Genomic DNA, 17,790 nt, shown 5'->3' with positions numbered 1-17,790 from the left:
GGTATGCAAACGGCTCGGTCTGCCCCAAGATGCTCGCAGCATCATCAACAACTGGCATCAGGCCTGGCATGATGATGATGTCCATTGGGCGGCGGTGAGGGCATGTGACACGGCCTCTGGTCGAACCATCGAGGCGAGCGGTGAAATGCACCCTAGACATGGTCGCTGCCCAGACGATGGGAGTCCCAGCCCGGATGGCCTAGGACCACGGGCCTTTGGCTGGCACATCTAGAGAGCGCCGTTCCCACAGCGCTTCTGACCGCCCACCAACATCGCCAAGTACACCGGGGAGACGAACCCCGGTATTTGGCTCAAAGATTTCCGGCTCGCCTGCTAAGCCAGAGGGGTGGATGATGACATTTTCATCATTCAATATCTTCCCATCTACGTGGGGGAACATGTTCAAGCGTGGCTTGAATTCCTCCTGCATGACAGCATTCGTGACTGGGCGGACCTCAAGAGGGTCTTCGTTGGAAATTTCCAGGGGACGTATGTCCGCCCTGGTAACTTCTAGGACCTCAAGAGCTGCCAGTAGGAGCCTAGTGAGTCCCTACGGGACTACATCCGTAGGTTCTCCAATGATGTAACTCCCTCCCTGATGTCGTCGACGCAGATGTCATCAGCGCATTCCTCTCCGAGACAACCTGTGAGTTCCTGATCCACAAGCTTGGCTGCCTTAAGCTCCGTACCACCCACGACCTGCTCGACATCGCCACTAACCACGCCTCTAGCAAGGAGGCGGTTAGAGCGGTCTTCAACGAAGGCCAGAACAAAGGCAATGCTAAGCACGAGGACCAAGACGACGGCCCCTCCACTTAGTGGGGCAAGAAGAACAAAAAGGATCGACACCGACTGACCAACACCACGTTGGTCGCCGCAGCTGATCGCGTGGGCAAGCAGCCCTAGTAGGGCCTGCCTGACCACTTCAACAAGCTCATGGATAGCTCATGCACCAACCATTCTTACCCCATCAAACACCCCTACAAGGACTATGATCTCCTCAAACATTTCCTATGACAGGCCGACAGGCCAAAAAGAAGGAAATGGTAAATAGGTAGCAGCCAAGAAAGGAGGCACGGCGGACAAGGATAGGGACAGCTTCCCTGACCCCGATGAATGCATAATGATCTTCGGGGGATCCAACACCATCTGCTCCAAGCGCTAGCATAATGTACGCTATAGAGAGGCATGTGTTGTCGAGACGGCCGTCCCCTCCTTCCTTAGCTGGTCAGAATCTCCGATCACCTTCGATCAGAGGGACCATCCCTCCCACGTCGCTAGACTAGGACGCTACCCGCTCATCATCGACCCCATCGTCTGCAAGAAGCACCTCACCAAGGTGCTGATGGACGGAGGCAGCGGACTCAATATCCTCTACGTCGACACCCTCGATGCCATGCGCATCCCCCGATCGGAACTCTGCCTAGCAGGCTCTCCCTTCCATGGCGTGATCCCAAAGCACAGGCATACCCGCTCGGGCAGATCGATCTGCCCGTCACATTCGGCAACCGAGCCAACTTCCGCTCAGAGGTCCTCACCTTGGAAGTGGTGGACTTCCTATGGTCCTACCACTCCATCTTGGGGCGGTCATACTACGCCAAGTTCATGGCATTCCCCAACTACACCTACCTCAAGCTAAAGATGCCAGGATCAAACAATGTCATCACCATGGGCAGCGCCTTCTCGCATGCCTTCACGTGCGACCACAAGCATTTCGAGCTCGCCACCACGGTCATCAACTCGATCAAGCTCCCACAGCTCGGGGAGTCATCAACCCTAGCAGTCCCGGACTGTAATAAACCAACCTCCTCGATGGCTTTCTGCCCACTCGAGGAAACCAAGATGGTGGGGATCGACCCCACTGACCCAACCAAGATGGTGCGGATTGGGACCCAGCTCCCAGCCAAATAGAAATGCGAGCTCGTTGACTTTCTGCGCGCCAATCATGATGTCTTCGCATGGAAGCCATCTAACATGCTGAGCATACTGTGGGGCATCACCGAGCATGCACTGCGCCTTATCCCGGGCTCGAAGCCCGCTAAGCAATGCCTGCATCGATTCGACGACAAGAGGCGCAGGGCCATAGGCGAAGAGATCACTAAACTCCTGGCAGCCGAATTCATTAGAGAGGTATTCCACTCCGACTGGCTTGCCAATCCTGTTCTTGTTAAAAAGAAGACCAGAAAATGGAGAATGTGCGTTGATTATATTGGCCTCAACAAAGTGTGTCCGAAGGATCACTTTCCTTTACCACGTATAGACCAGATAGTCAACTCCACCTTAGGATGCAAGATCCTCTCCTTTCTAGATGCCTACTCAGGCTATCACCAGATTGTGATGAAAGAGTCTGATCAACTCACAACCTCGTTCATCACCCTGTATGGTTCATATTGTTATGTAATCATGCCTTTCGGTCTGAAGAACGCTGGCACCACCTACCAAAGGTACATGCAGCAATGTTTCGTTGACCAAATCGACCCGCTTGATTGGCCTGATCAAGCCGAGCGGCCGAAACCAACAAACACCATCTATGTTGATGACATAGTGGTCAAAATAGCTCAAGCTTGTGACCTGATCGCAAACTTGGCCGCGATGTTCGTGAACCTCCAAAGGTTCAACATCATATTAAATCCCAAGAAATATGTTTTTGGGGTTCTGAAGGGGAAGTTGCTTGGATACATTGTGTTCGAGCGCGACATCGAGGCTAACCCTAAAAAAATCATGGCCATCTCCAACATGAGCCCTATACGCAACATCAAGGGTGTACAAAGGCTCACCAGCTGTTTGGCCGCCCTGAGCTAATTTATCTCTTGGCTCGACGAACAGGGGAAGCCACTCTATAAGCTCCTAAAAAAGACAAACACCTTCGTCTAGACTGAGGAAGCTCAGCAGGCTCTAGAGAGCCTCAAAGCGTCACTGACATCAGCCCCAATCCTCGTTGCTCCTAAACGGGGAGAACCCCTCCTCCTCTACGTCGCAGCAAGCAACCATGTGGTGAGCGCTGCCCTGGTCGTCGAAAGGGAGGAGCTAGGACACCACCTTAAGGTCTAGCGACCCATGTACTTCATCGAGGAGGTACTCACTGACCCCAAGGTCCAGTACCCCCAGGTGCAGAAACTCCTATACGTTGTGCTGATGGCAACCCAGAAGCTCTTGCACGACTTCACCGACCACGAAGTCGCGTTTGTCACTTCATACCCGCTCGGGGACATCGACCGCAATCGCGATGCCGTGGGACAGATCTTTAAGTGGGCACTTGAACTCATAGGCCACGACATCAGGTATATCCCCTGTACCGCTATTAAATCTCAGTCTCTCATAGATTTTGTCACCGAATGGATGGAGGTCTAGTTACCGACCCTAGACGTCACCCATGAGTACTCGACAATGTACTTCGATGGGTCCGTAATGGTGCTTGGCTCGGGGGCTGGACTGGTTCTAATCTCCCCGGACGGGAGCAGGCTCTGCTACACCATCCACCTCTAAGTCTTGGCCTCAAACAATGTCATGGAATACGTGGCCTTGATCAACGGGATGCACATCGCCATCGAGCTCGGCGCTATGCGACTCTACATCCGCGGTGACTCGAAATTGGTCATTGACCAAGTCATGAAGGAGTCCTCCTGCAAAAACCCCCTCATGGCAGCAAACTACTAGGAGGTGCGCAAGCTCAAGGATAAATGTTAGGGGATCGAGCTGCATCACGTCCCCCGAAAGGACAACGATGCCGTCGATTTTCTCGTAAAATTGGCCGCTAGGCGGGATCTGTCTCCGAGCGGGATCTTCATCAACGATCTCCACGAACCATCCGCCCATGTCCTAGAAGGTCTGATACAAACACACCCTAATGACAAGCCGGCGCCTGGGGGCTCTGACCCAGACGCCAAGCCGGTGCTTGGGGGCTCCGACCCTAGTGCCTCTATGACGACGTCACCCGCTGACGTCGCCATATTGACACTCGATCAAACCGACTAGCGAGCACCGCTACTTGCCTACCTCCTCGAGGAGGTTCTCTCACCCAAAAGGACTAAAGCCTGATGGATCGCTAGATGTGCCAAGACCTTCGTCGTGCTCGATGATGAACTCTACAAACGGAGTCCATCGAGGGATGCTCGTGAAGTGCATCCCTAGCAACCAGGGGAAGCAGCTCCTCGAGGTCCATGCTGGGATCTACGAACATCACGCGGCCCTGAGGTCGCTGGTCAGAAAAGCCTTTTGCCAAGGTTTTTACTGGCCCACCATACTACGAGATGCAGAGGAGGTCATCCACATGTGTGAGGGATGCCAATTCTACGCTCAGCAAACTCATTTGCCGGCATAGGAGCTTCAAACCATCCCCATCACCTGGCCATTCATGGTCTGGGGCCTCAACATGGTAGGACCCCTCAAAAAGGGCCTAGGCGGCTTCACTCACCTACTCATAGCGGTCAACAAGTTCACCAAGTGGATGGAGGCCAAGCCCATCACCAACATCCACTCAGAAGAGGCGGTCAAATTCTTCCTCGACATGATCTACTAGTTCAGTGTTTCTAACTGTATCATCACTGACCACGGGACTAACTTCACCGGGAAGAAGTTCCTGGACTTTAGTGATGGATACAACATCAGAATCGGCTAGGCCTCGGTCAGACATCCACGTACTAACGGTCAGGTCAAGCATGCTAATGCATGGTCCTCCAAGGACTTAAGCCACGCATCTTCAACCAACTCAACAAGTATGTTTGGTGATGGGTTGCATAGGTCCCGGCGATCCTCTAGAGCCTGAGAATGACATCGAACCGATCCACAGGGTTCACACCCTTCTTCATGGCCTATGGAGCTGAAGCAGTGCTGCCCTCCGACCTCAACCACGGCGCCCCAAGAGTGAAGGCTTTCGACCGCGACTGAGCCATGGAGGCTTAGCATGACATAGTCGACCTGCTCAAGGAGGCCCGCAAAACGACCGTCATCCATTCCGTTCGCTACCTGCAAACTCTTCGCAGGTACCACGAAAGGAAGATTAGGGGGATGATCCTCGAAGTCGGTGACCCCATACTCTGGAGGACCCAATCAACAAAGGAGAAACACAAACTCTCTCTACCATGGAAAGGTCCCTATACGGTGACTGAGGTGATTTGACCAGGCGTTTACCGACTAAAGGACAACAATGGCAACGTTCTCACCAACACTTAGAACATTGAACATCTACGTCGTTTTCCCCTAAATTCGGTCTTACCGCTTTTTATTCAACACTTGCTCTTGTAAAGCACCCCAGCCTAAACACTTTCAGCCCGGGTCGCTTGGGGGCTCTATGAGGGTACAATACTAAATACTGCCTCTCTTTGTTCTACTATCACATGGTAAAAACTTTTTTCCCGAACAAAAAGGCATTCCATTCCATTCCTTTGATTACCCTATGTAACTTTGTTTTTACTCCCGACCGAGCACACCCTGCCACAACCTACGATTACGAGCAGCCGAGCCTCGTAAGCCATGCACAGGTTCTTAAAGTTACAACCTACGGAACAAACAGGCAGGTGCAAAAAAAAAGGATAAAAACAAAGCTATGCTAGGATAAAAAACAAGGAACAGATAGTGATTCTATCACAAAGCAGAACTGATGTATTTATTAATACAAAAACTTTTCACATGAGGGTTCCCCATGAACTTAACGATTACATTTGCTGACTACTTCTACTCCAAATACTATTGTGGACGCTTGGTGGCATCGGCTGATGCCAAAGGTAAGACCATGACACATGCCACCGGACATAACCACCACCGCAAGGGCCCCGCTCGGTTCCGCTCCCTCGACTTCGGTGAGTGCAACGGGTACCTCAAGGGTGTCGCACCCATAGATGCTCAGTAGAAGAGCATGGAGCTCCTAACCTTCTCATGCAGTCGAGGCAGCTCCTAGGCAGGGACGCTGCCCACCGAGGTATGGCCGCCGTGGCTGGAGGATGTTTCATCAAACTTTATAAACTAGCCAACCTGAGCAGCTGCAAGGGCGAAACCTCCCACTGGCGCAGTCCCGAGCATCTTCCTCTCCGACAAGGCTCACCTAGAGAAGACTCATCGGAAGGAGTCCATGTGCGGCTCCATCCCGATGAAAGCCTCGCAAACAGTGATGAAGCCAGCGACGTGTAGTACCCTCCAGTGCGCCACCTCCTTGGGCGAAAGCATCCCCTTCTCGGTGAAGGCGGCCAGCACCACCTCATCTATGCTGGACGACCTCTAGCTCGATATTGCGCTCCAAACTCACGAACAGGTCTGTGAGTTCTCCTTTCCCTCTCTCTTCCCCTATTTAAGGAGGAGATGCAGCAGTTGAAGAAGAGCAAAGGATTGGGGCAAAAAAACCCTCTCCCTTCCCCTATTCAATATGGATGGGAAACCACAGGACGTGCCCTGATCGATGGGACAGACCCTGACCAATGGGATGCACCCTGCCTGATGGAACGATGCCTGGTCAGACAGGACATGGCCTAGGTATGGCCCACCACTACCGCATGACCAACATGAGAAACAAAGTGCCACCATGCGCAGGCGGCCCTCTGCCTTCCTAGGTGGAACTTGGAAAGGCCCAACTATGGGATCTCTGCTAGGAGAGACCAACAGGCTTCCTGAGTCGATCGGATGGCTCAGGCAAACACCAAGAGATAGGTAAGGAGCAGAGGGACACTCCATGTGGGCCTTGCCAACTCTATCATGAACGACGAGCGCAGATTCTAGTCGGACATTTCTGATTAGAGCTCCTCAAATTCCGTCACTCGAATCATCAAGGTAACATTACCAACCCCCACTATTTTCTTTAATCATTCATTCATCTATACATGCATTCATTCATTCCATACATCCAAGGCATCGCATATGCAGTTAAATGCATCACAACGCTCCATGTTATGTCATGAAGCGGCAGTTTCTTCATTCAACATGAGCAACGACCGACCGGAGTTCGAAGGCCGACCCACGAAGGGCTCGAGGCCACCTCACGTCAAACAGAGCCAGGGAAGAAAACATAGATGAGCCCTGAGTGGCCCTCGCCTAGTCTGCCCTGAAGCAGACAGGGTCATCTTAACCATCTCATTTGATCCTAGCCTCAGCCAAACCCATAGAATCTCCATCGAGGGGAGGCCAGCGGGCCACCTGGGTCGGTCTTTGGAACGACCTAGGCATCTGCCAGGTTGCAGGTTAAGGAGCAGTGAAATATCACATGAGGGCTATGCCGACCCCGTCATGAACGACAGACCCATATTTCACTCGAACATGCCCGTTAGCGAGCTCACCGAGCACGTCACTCGAGCCATCAAGGCAAGCGACGTTAGTTTAGCCCCTTCGATTGTGAGAAACCGTGGACGGGGTAACACACAAAACTCAACCAACCCCTACCAAGCCCAACAGAGCTTAGGGGCTCAAAACACCAAAACTGCCTCGGCTGCGCTCGACGCCAGGGTCTGCAACTCTATCTCGCTCGATCCCTAAAAATGCCTCGGCTGCGCCCAACACCAGGATCCGTGACTCCATCTCTCCCGATCCCTATACTGCCTCAGCTGCGCCCGATGTCAAGATCCACGAACTCTGTCTCACCCAATCCCTAAAACTGCATCGACTGCGCCCGACGCTAGGATCCACGAACTCCATCTCGCTCGATCCCTAAAAATGCCTCGGCTACGCCCGATGCTAGGATCCGCGCACTCCATCTCACCTGATCCCTAAACTACCTCGACTGCTCCTGACTTCAGGGTCCACGACTCCATCTCGCCCGATCACTAAAATGCCTCGGTTGCGCCCGACGCCAGGATCCGCACACTGCGTCTCGCCCGATCCCTAAACTGCCTTAGATACACCCGACACCAAGGTCCGTAACTTTGTCTCGCTCGATCCCTAAAAATGCCTCGACTGCGGCCGACGTTAGGATCTGCGAACTCCGTCTCGCCCAATCCCTAAAAACTACCCACTCATAAACCCCCTAGGTGATTTAGCCTAAATCGCCTAGGGGCTTGGGGCTACACCCGTAGACGAAACGAAACTCCCCCCGCTGGCAACACAAAACCCCCCAGACGATTCTACCCCCAGATGATTCTACCCGAATCGTCCGGGGGCTCAGGGGCTCCTGTTGGGTTCATAAACTCAAGGTCCCTCATGGATTGGCTTTCCAACAAAGACTCGGCCCAGCAGACGATGTTGCGAATGACGCGCAACTCATGGGCCGACCCAAATACCTAAATGACAGGCCAGAAGGGCGATCCAATCTTCGACCGGAAGGCTTGGTTGAGGAGGAACGACGCCCGCTTCCGACTCCGGCCCACCTCTCCGACCGAAAGGCCTCGCTAAGGAGGAATAACACTCGCTTCCGACCCTGGCTTGTCTCCAGACGGCCTCTCCAACCGAAAGGCCTGGCCAAACACCACTTCCGACTCCAACCTGTGTCTCCAACCGGGGATGCGCCGAACCCCTGCTTATAGCTCCTCTCCGACTGACGCAATCAGAGCCCACTAGGACCAACCGACTGGGGACGCCCGCTCAGCGAGGACCATAAAACGGACAGAGAAAGTAAGGTAGGGCACTTAAGTCAACCATAATACCGAGGACCATACCCTATACACCTGCAGGACAGTACCAACATGACATGTTAGAAGGGTACCTACAATCTTCCTGGCATGACAGAACCCAAGCATTGTTGTGGGCGTTGACATTTGCCCTACAGTGTTGTGGGCACCATCAACTCCCATACTAGACAAACACGCTAAGGCTCCCCCACATGCCTCTAGGCATCAACAGTGTTGTGGGCGTCGACGTTTAGCATACCAGGCGAACATGGTAAAACTCCCTACATACCTCTAGGCATCAATAGTATGGCAGGCACCGACGTCTGCCATACCAGAAGAAGACGACGCAACCTCCTACATGCATCTGACTTTAACAGTGTTATGGGCGTCTACAATCATCTTATATCCGACGGCGTGGGCAACAAGACTTAACATACGTACACACTCTCTCTCTCTTGTAAGGCAATCCTCTTCACCTATAAAAGAAGATACGCTCTCTCTCAATAGATAGATCCCTCAGTTCACTTACATCGATTCATCCGTTGTATCTTTAGATACTCTAAAGATACACAGAGTGCACGCTCGAACACTTATGAAAGATCCTAATGGCTGAGGGGGGTGAATAGCGTAATAAAAATTTCTAAAACAACACTTAACAAAATGGTTAGACAATTATGAGGCGAAACAAGTGTTGCGCTAGCCTACTCAAAATGCAAGCCACCTACCATAATTCTAGTTTAGATAGTATCTATTCACATAATAGCTATGACACTACCCTATGTTAGTGTGCTCTCAAAGGCTAACTAAAGAGCCACACCAACCAACCAAGCAAGCTCTCACAACTAGCTACACAAAAGAGCTTGACAACTAGTTTGCGGTAATGTAAAGAGAGTGATCAAGAAGGTTATACCACCGTGTGATGAAGGAACCAATCAATCACAAGGATGAATAATAATGAAGACCAATCACCTCGGAATCAATGATGAACACAGTGATTTTTTACCGAGGTTCACTTGCTTGCCGGTAAGCTAGTCCTTGTTGTGGCGATTTACACACTTGGAGGTTCACGCGCTAATTGGCTTTACACGTCAAACCCTCAATAGGGTGCCGCACAACCAACACAAGATGAGGATCACACAAGCCACGAGCAATCCACTAGAGTACCTTTTGGCTCTCCGCCGGAGAAATGTCAAGAACCCCTCACAATCACCACGATCAGAGCCGGAGACAATCACCACCCTCCGCTCGACGATCCTTGCTGCTCCAAGCCGTCTAGGTGGCGGCAACCACCAAAAGTAACAAGCGAAATCCGCAGCGAAACACAAACACTAAGTGCCTCTAAATGCAAACACTCAAGCAATGCATTTGGATTCACTCCCAATCTCACAAAAATGATGAATCAATGATGGAGATGAGTGGGAGGGCTTTGTCTAAGCTTACAAGGTTGCTATGTCAATGCAAATGGCCAAAAATATAAGCTTCAACCGGCCATGGGGCTTAAATAGAAGCCCCCACGAAATAGAGCCGTTGTACTCCTTCACTGGGCACAACGCGGGGTGACCGGATGATCCGGTCATGTTGATCGGACGCTGGACCTCAGCGTTCGGTCGCCCGACGACAGCCACGTGTCCTGATCTCAACGGTCACTTGAGTTGACCGGACGCTGCGCTATAACTGATCGGACGCTGAGCCACCAGCGTCCGGTCGTTTCCAGTAAGATTCCAGAAACGCATTTTGCCCACCGGACGCGTCCGGTCATGCATGACCGGACCCTGTCAGCGTCCGGTCAGAGACCCTAGCCTCTGTGCGTTGCTCGACAACAGGACCAGACCCTGCCTCCAGCATCCGGTCATTTGACCGACGCCAACGTCTTCGCTGTTACAACTTACCGGACACGCCGGTTCCTCTAGGACCAGCGTCCGGTCACCTTGTGACCAGCGAGACTAACTTCTTTTCACCTCTAACTTATTCACCCTTGCTCAAATGTGCCAACCACCATGTGTATCACCTTGTGCACATATGTTAGCATATTTTCACAAACATTTTCAAGGGTGTTAGCATTTCACTAGATCCTAAATGCATATACAATGAGTTAGAGCATCTAGTGGCACTTTGATAACCGCATTCCGATACGAGTTTCACCCCTCTTAATAGTACGGCTATCAAACCTAAATGTGATCACACTCTCTAAGTGTCTTGATCACCAAAAAATAAAATAACTCCTATGATTTATACCTTTGCCTTGAGCTTTTTGTTTTTCTCTTTCTTCTTTTCAAGTCCAAGCGCTTGATCACCACCATGGCATTATCTTCATCATGCTATAATCTTCATTTGCTTCACAACTTGGAGTGTGCTAACTATCTCATGATCACTTGATAAATTAGGTTAGCACTTAGGGTTTCATCAATTCACCAAAACTAAACTAGAGCTTTCAACTTAGCACATAGCGGAGCTCCCGTCACTCTCGGCCCTTCAGACTAGAGTCCGACCGACCTCTTGTACCCCCATCTTTCTCCCTTTCGTTTGTAACCCCACAGCAAACTTCGAGCACCTAGGCTCAGGAATAAAGTCACTGACCGACTCAAACTGGACGTTGGGCACGTTGCCTGAACCAGTATAAACTCTATGTCATTGAGTGCTAGGCCACATCCGATCATAACGTACAACAAAACTACAAATATTTACGTGTTGGTCACTTTCTGCACCAACAAGTATTCACTAAAAATTTAGTTAAACATGAACTATTTTTACCGACACGTAACCCGTAGTTACATTCTTTTCTGGATGGAGTGAGTAGTTCTCAGCTCTCACTGCCGCTGTCCTTTGACCAGCACCATCCATCGTGGCGTCCTTTGGCAGGACCGTAGCCGGCAGCAGCACTTGGCGATGAGTTATGCCCACTTGTGCCGCCGCCACACCGCACACCGCGTCCACTCCTTCGACGCCGTGTTCCCTTCTCTCTCGGCCGTTTGGAAGAGCTCCAGCTTCACTGAATAGAATCGCTCACAACCGGTCAAATGTTCAAAATGTCAATTAATTCTGGTGGGCATCAGCAGAGAATCACTTCTCTATTTACACTATAGGCTGGGAGCTTAAAAAATCTGCTTCACCCTGCTCCCTGTTATATTCTGGTGGAGATCAGAGAATTAATTCTCATGGACTCCCCTTCCTGTTTTCTCGTAGGAATCTAATGTAATCGTTCCGTCGGATAATAAGGAGTAGAACTGAACAATTAGGGAGCGCTCTCCGAAACGCGGCCTTCTCTCTCTGTCTGCGCCGGACCTCCCTCCCCTTTTCTCTCACGAGCACACGCAGGGGCAGGAGTGCAGGGCTCGCATAACGACAACGCACCAAGACAGCTCACGGGCGCTCTGCCTCCCCCCTCCCTCCTCTCCCCCGTTCCCCAACGCCCTTTCCCCACCGCCGCCGCCGCCTGCATACGCCATGGCTAAGCTCGCGCTGGCCGTCCTCCTCCTGCTGCTGGCCGTGGCGGCGTCCGCGTCGGCCGCCGGCGGGAGCCACCTGGACCTGGGCTTCCTCTCCTCGGGGGGCCGGAGCCGGAGGGAGTGCGGCGGCACGGTGGGCGAGTGCCTCGCCGAGGAGTCGGAGTCCCTGGACCTGGGGGCGTCCGCCTCCGCCGAGTCCCACCGCCGCGCGCTCTACGGCGGCGGGTACATCAGCTACCGCGCTCTACAGCGGGGCAACGTGCCCTGCTCCCGCCGCGGCGCCAGCTACTACAACTGCCGCCCCGGCGCGCAGGCCAACCCCTACCACCGCGGCTGCTCCGCATCACCCGCTGCCGCGGCTGAGGTGCCCGGATCCGCCGCCCGACTGCCGTGCCGTTTACAAGTACTAGAGGAGCTATGGAATTTGTTGTAAAGTTACAAGGGGAGGGAGATGGATCCCTGCCCTGCCCCCTCCCTAATACCTATGCCATGCCTGCTGCTTATCAACATAGGAGTATACCCTTACTTTCCATTGCTTGATTGGTTGGTTCTTGGATTGGATTGATTGTTACTCCATAAAACAGATTCAGAATTTCCTTTGCTGCTTGCCGCCTTAGCCTGTCCATGAATGGTCTGGAGTGCCACTCCTGGCTCCTTGCTCTCTCTTCGGTTCTGTTCCATCTCATCTCACCTGCATTGCCTGCAGGAATGGACAGCACACACCACCACGAACATGGAAGGATGAAGTTAACATGCGTCCTTGTTTTGAATCTATCTCGTACAGTACTAGTTTTCTACTCGCTAAACATGTACGGCACTACAGCGTCTCCTTTGTTTAAGATTACAATACTAGTTCTTGCAGGCTGGATCAGAGGATAGTGATAGCCACGTTGCGTTGCGTGTTTGTTACCTGATTGATTGATTGGAACCATTGCATTTGACCACACCACAGAAGCATTATTGACAGTATCATCAGCTAGTCCAATTCCATGACTTGCATGGAGTACATTCTCAGATTGCGAAAGCACAAGCATCTACTAGTTTTTTTAGGGGGGTAGTGATGGCAACGGGATGTACCCGTCGGGTATCGCCGGAATGTTCTCTTTCCCGCTACGGAGAATTCATCCCGTTCCCGTCCCCGTTAACTATCTTGGGTATAGATTCTTGTCCATCCCCGTACCCGTCGGGCATCGGTCGGGTAACAGATACCTGACGGGTACTGCATACCCGATAAACAAGGACACTTGGGGTCGTAGCTTTGCAATTGGAGACATTTCTTCTTCGCCCGGGTATAAGTGTCAGAGTCTCGGAGATGCCGAGGAGAAGGAGCGAGGTTGTGAGGAGGATGAGCAAAGGTGCCAGAGAGACCGAACTGAGGAAGCGAGGGGCACGAGCGCTCATGAGGCAGGCGTGCTTGTGCTGCTGGCGGAGATGGTGAGAAAAAATTGAACTAGGGTTCCTAGAACACACAAACTATATATATGATTGTTCAGATTTGGGTCAAAATACTTATGTTGAGCTTTTTTGGGCCTAATACTCACATGGCAGCTCAAATAGTCGGGTTCCCCAACGGGTAACAGGGACGAGTAAATAGGGAACGTTCCCGTACCCGCTATACCCGTCGGGGATGGATTCTTGCCCATTTAAATGCCCGCGGGTAAAGATATGATCTCATCTCCGTCCCCTAATGGATCAAATACCCGTCGGATATCGGGTAAAGATATGATCCTCGCTGTCCCCTAATGGAATGGAGGGAGTTTTAAAAAATGAATTTCACTGAGGCTTTTGCCCCATAGTTTCAGGGGAAAACACATGTGTTTATGCATCGTCCATATGCAATCATGAATTGTTGATATTTGCATCGCTCATTCATCATGTGCAGGGTCCGAAGAACAATTGTTTTGGTTTTAAGTGCAAATCTAGCTGTGCCAATTTAAATATCAATGAAGAACCAGGAAAAAGATATAACATATGGTTAAGACTCAAGAAGCACAATATGCGAGAAAATCTAGTTTCACATGCTTCCAGTCGCAAGAGTTCAGCTGATTACAAAGGTCCAACTAGCTAGAAACTGGTTGTTTCAGCTTCAATTAAACAACACAATTACTCAACTACGCAGCTCATGCAATAGAACGTGCAAAGAATTTTACAAGGACTGAAGGACTGCCAAGAACGATTGGCTTACAACTTCACACACCCTTACAAGGATGATAACCAAACTGAAATCTGCACCCTTGTGAGGATTTGCTTACGAGCAAAGAATAAGCTCCCCTTTTGCAGCACTTCTTACCTCTGCACTCGTCATTTCAGTTCTGATTTCGGTTTGCCTCAGCTCATTGATACTTACATCAGTGGCATTGCTTGTTCTGCCTCTTTCTTCGCCAATTGTGTTACTACCTTCCGTTATGTAATCAGAGGAGCTAAGCCGCTCCACCTCTTTCTCTGAGGGAGGAGAATTTCTGCTGTCGCCTTCATCAACACTTTCCCTCACTGATTTCCATTCTAGCCTTCTTAAGAAGCATTCCTCAACATCATCCAGTGACATGTCTTCATTGTCGTTACTGAATCTAACGTAAGGCAAATGACAATTGGTTGATGTGTGCCTCCTGGACACACCAATCAGCTGCTCATTGTCTACTCTTAGTGCAGCGGCCTTGTCAGTATCTTTTGGTCTTTCGTTAGCACTGCAATTATAGTTCTCACTGCCACTGTCATTTTCATCATCCTGTTGGTCATGGCCATCCTCCTCATCAAGTTCATCAGATAAAGATGACGAAGATGAAAATGACGAATAGGCTCCTGCATCATCATCCTCGCGTTCCCGAAGTGTTTTGAGAATCAAGGTTTTGAGCAAGTTCATGACTTGAACAGCATGCATCAGAGCTGTCAGAGGATCGGACATCTGATTGGAGGAAAATTTCGATTTTCTTGTTAGCACATGTGTCATGTCAGCAAACAAGGTTGATGTGTTAGAGGATTTGACAAGAAGAAAATACCTGTGTCATATTGGGTGCAAAAACCATGGCAACATTTCTTGCATTCATCTTATTTGACTCCTCTTCCTCAACAACATCAGCCATGAGCTCAACGACCCAATGAAGAAGTGCAGCCTGGGTTGCAGGAAGAAGCTTTACGAGCTCAATGCATTGCTCCTCTGTGTTGCAGTGAAGGACTTGCTCAGGTGAGAGCCTGTCAAGCACACCCTCAGGGAGTTCTCTGAACCAGGCCTGATTCATATGGACATTACAAAATGTAAACGATCAGACAAAAGGAGATTCAACGACATTGCTCTATTCATGGTTCAGCATTTGCTACAGTGCGGAGTTCTAATGACACAATTCAGTATATTAAATTATCACCACATAGACATGTATTGTTTATTTCTTTTTTTAAGGCACGTGCAATGGAAAAAGAGAAAAAAAATGCAAACAAGATATCTGTGGACCACAAATCTTGATGTACAGGGTTGAACTAAACTGACAAGAAACATACATCAGATCCATTTTTATTCCAATAACAATCATACATCATAGCTGGAGAACCCAAACTTCATCTTCTGAACAATCGAAGGTTAACAGTTAACTTAAGAGTTATAGCATCTCAGTTCATACCTAATTCAATATGTACTACTACACTCCATTAGTGGAGCTGACAATATATAGAGGACCTCATGTGCCATATGGGCCTTGACACACTCAACAACAAGTATGCAATTTCAATTGGGGGCGTGGTCTACCACTTAATCACAACATGCTGAGTAAAGTTCTGAAAGTTTAGAATAAATATTTTTCAACGGAAAAGAAATCAACAGCAACTCATACAGTATTTGAAATCATTGATCAAAGATTGTAAAAGTAGCGTGCATTTGTAACACAATAGCATTTCAAGAGACGAATTTCAATACTAACACCTAATGAATTCAGTTTCGCTCCCTCCAGTTGAAGACTGCCTATACTGTCATTGACTCAATATGCCCCTTTTACATAGAAAAAGTTAAGCTACCTTCTTGAACTAGAAAATGCCTGAATGATCATTCTTTGAGATTAATACTACTTGCTACTTGATCCTAGACCACTAAAATGTTGTCCCATGTCTTGAGACTATCACAACATTAGGCTCACCTTCCAACTTGCCACGACATTATCGAACAACTTTTGTTTCAGTGTTACTCTTTAAGAGAAAATTGAGAGTATTAAGGCTCAAGTGCTTGCTAATTCCTAGGGTAAATCTCTACTGATGATCATTGATTGTTTGATTTACATGCTAATTCAAATAAACGATAGAATTTAAATGCTAGTGCATCAGTTCTCAGCTATTAAATTGCTCAGCCACACTGACATGGCATTGCCAAATACCTTGATCAAACTGGCAAGGCAGTGCACGTCGATGTCGTCAGGCACGATGCCGCTGTTGAGCTGCTCCCTGACATGCTCCTCCTGGCTGTTCTCCGGGGTGATCCGGAAGATCCCCTCTGCCTGGAATTGCAAAAGTAATTTAAATGGCTCAATTCGACTGTGCTCGGACACTATTTACAACTCCCAAACCCCAAACTGAATGGCTTGAACAACCTTGAGTCCATCCTGGGCGTATAGCCTCTCTTGCATGAGCAGAAGGATCTTGGGCACCGAGTTCCCCTTGTCGTCGTAGCCACACTGCATCGACTCCGGCGACACCCCGAACACGCTGGCGCTGCCCGAATTCAAAAGAAGACATCAATATTCAGGCTCGGGACAGAGCATCCGGGCATCAGTATCAGCATCAGCTGGGGACAGGAGTAGAGAGAGCAGAGCTGGGGTTCCCAGACCCGAACCGACCTGGCGCTGGGGACCTGGCCGGGGATCTCGAGCTCGAACTCGACGGGGAGGCCGAGGAAGCCGTGGAGGCGGTCGAAGGTGACGTGCGCGACGTGGCGGACGTCGGTGGGCCAGCCGATCTCCATCCCCCAGGCCGCGCCCGCTGGGTCGTCGGCGTCCGCCATCTGGCACGGCAGCACCACCGACTTGCGGAGCGCGGCCAGCACCAGCGCCAGCACCTGCCCCTGTCCCTGCCCCTGCCCCTGCTGCTGCCCGTCCTCCGCCTTCCCCTCGCTTCCCCCAGCACCACCCCCGCCGCAGCCGTTAGAGCTGGGCACCATCATCACCTCAGCCATGGTCACTCGCTGCGGTCGTGGCTCCTCACGGGCGCTTGGTGGAGCTGGGCTGAGCTGAGCCGAGGTGAGTGACGGCAGGCAACCTCGATTTGGGGAAAGCGATGGCCTTTTAAACGCAGACAGTCGGGGATGATGCTTTTGGCTTTGTGTCGTTGCGGTTGCGATCCGCGATTTTGAATTGGGGGAAAGCTCGTGGAGGCCCGGGCCCAGACGAGACGAGAGGGAGCTCCAACGGCCGTGAAATTCAAATGTCCGGCAAGTTTTTGCACCTGGGTACCTTGAACTTTACCATATCACGAGAAAACACCCTTCAGGGACATTGTGAAGATAAGGAATTTTACTGGATAAATTATTTCCATAGATTATTTTAATAACGAACATAAAGGGGATGGATTCATTTCAGAAAATTGTTATTGTGATCCAAACATATTTCTTATGCAGCACGTGTTTGTAAACGGGATTGGTCCATCCTACTTTTGCAAGCATCTAGTTCAGAGACATGAAATAAGGGCCTGTTTGGATCCCTATCTCTAAACTTTAAAGCTCTAAAAACTTTAGAGCATTTTAGCTCACTTTTGAGATCTAAAACTCTAATGCAAGGAGGGATAAAGTTTAAAGCTAATTTTAGACCACCTACTTTGAGCTTTAGCTCTAAACTTTAGAGCTATAA

The 17,790-nt window shown here is 50.4% G+C and overlaps 1 protein-coding gene and 1 pseudogene across 1 annotated transcript; one reads left to right on the top strand and one right to left on the bottom strand.

Moving 5' to 3' along the window:
• Positions 1 to 11,835: 11,835 nt before the first annotated feature.
• On the top strand, positions 11,836 to 12,716 carry LOC136545703 (rapid alkalinization factor-like; annotated as a pseudogene).
• A 1,269-nt stretch (positions 12,717 to 13,985) lies between these two features.
• Positions 13,986 to 17,229, bottom strand: LOC136545702 (rho GTPase-activating protein 2-like). The gene is made up of 5 exons (XM_066537694.1): positions 16,786 to 17,229; positions 16,540 to 16,660; positions 16,327 to 16,446; positions 14,968 to 15,198; positions 13,986 to 14,873 (listed from the first exon to the last, which is right to left on the bottom strand). The coding sequence occupies exons 1-5, from the start codon at positions 17,118 to 17,120 to the stop codon at positions 14,220 to 14,222; spliced, it is 1,461 nt and encodes a 486-aa protein (XP_066393791.1). The 5' UTR covers positions 17,121 to 17,229; the 3' UTR covers positions 13,986 to 14,219.
• Between the last annotated feature and the right edge of the window lie 561 nt (positions 17,230 to 17,790).

This window comes from Miscanthus floridulus, chromosome 3 (assembly GCF_019320115.1).
Source record: "Miscanthus floridulus cultivar M001 chromosome 3, ASM1932011v1, whole genome shotgun sequence".
Classification (NCBI taxonomy): Eukaryota; Viridiplantae; Streptophyta; class Magnoliopsida; order Poales; family Poaceae; genus Miscanthus; species Miscanthus floridulus.
The sequence above is the reverse complement of the archived record's forward strand: the minus strand, read 5'-3'. Positions and strand labels throughout refer to the sequence as shown.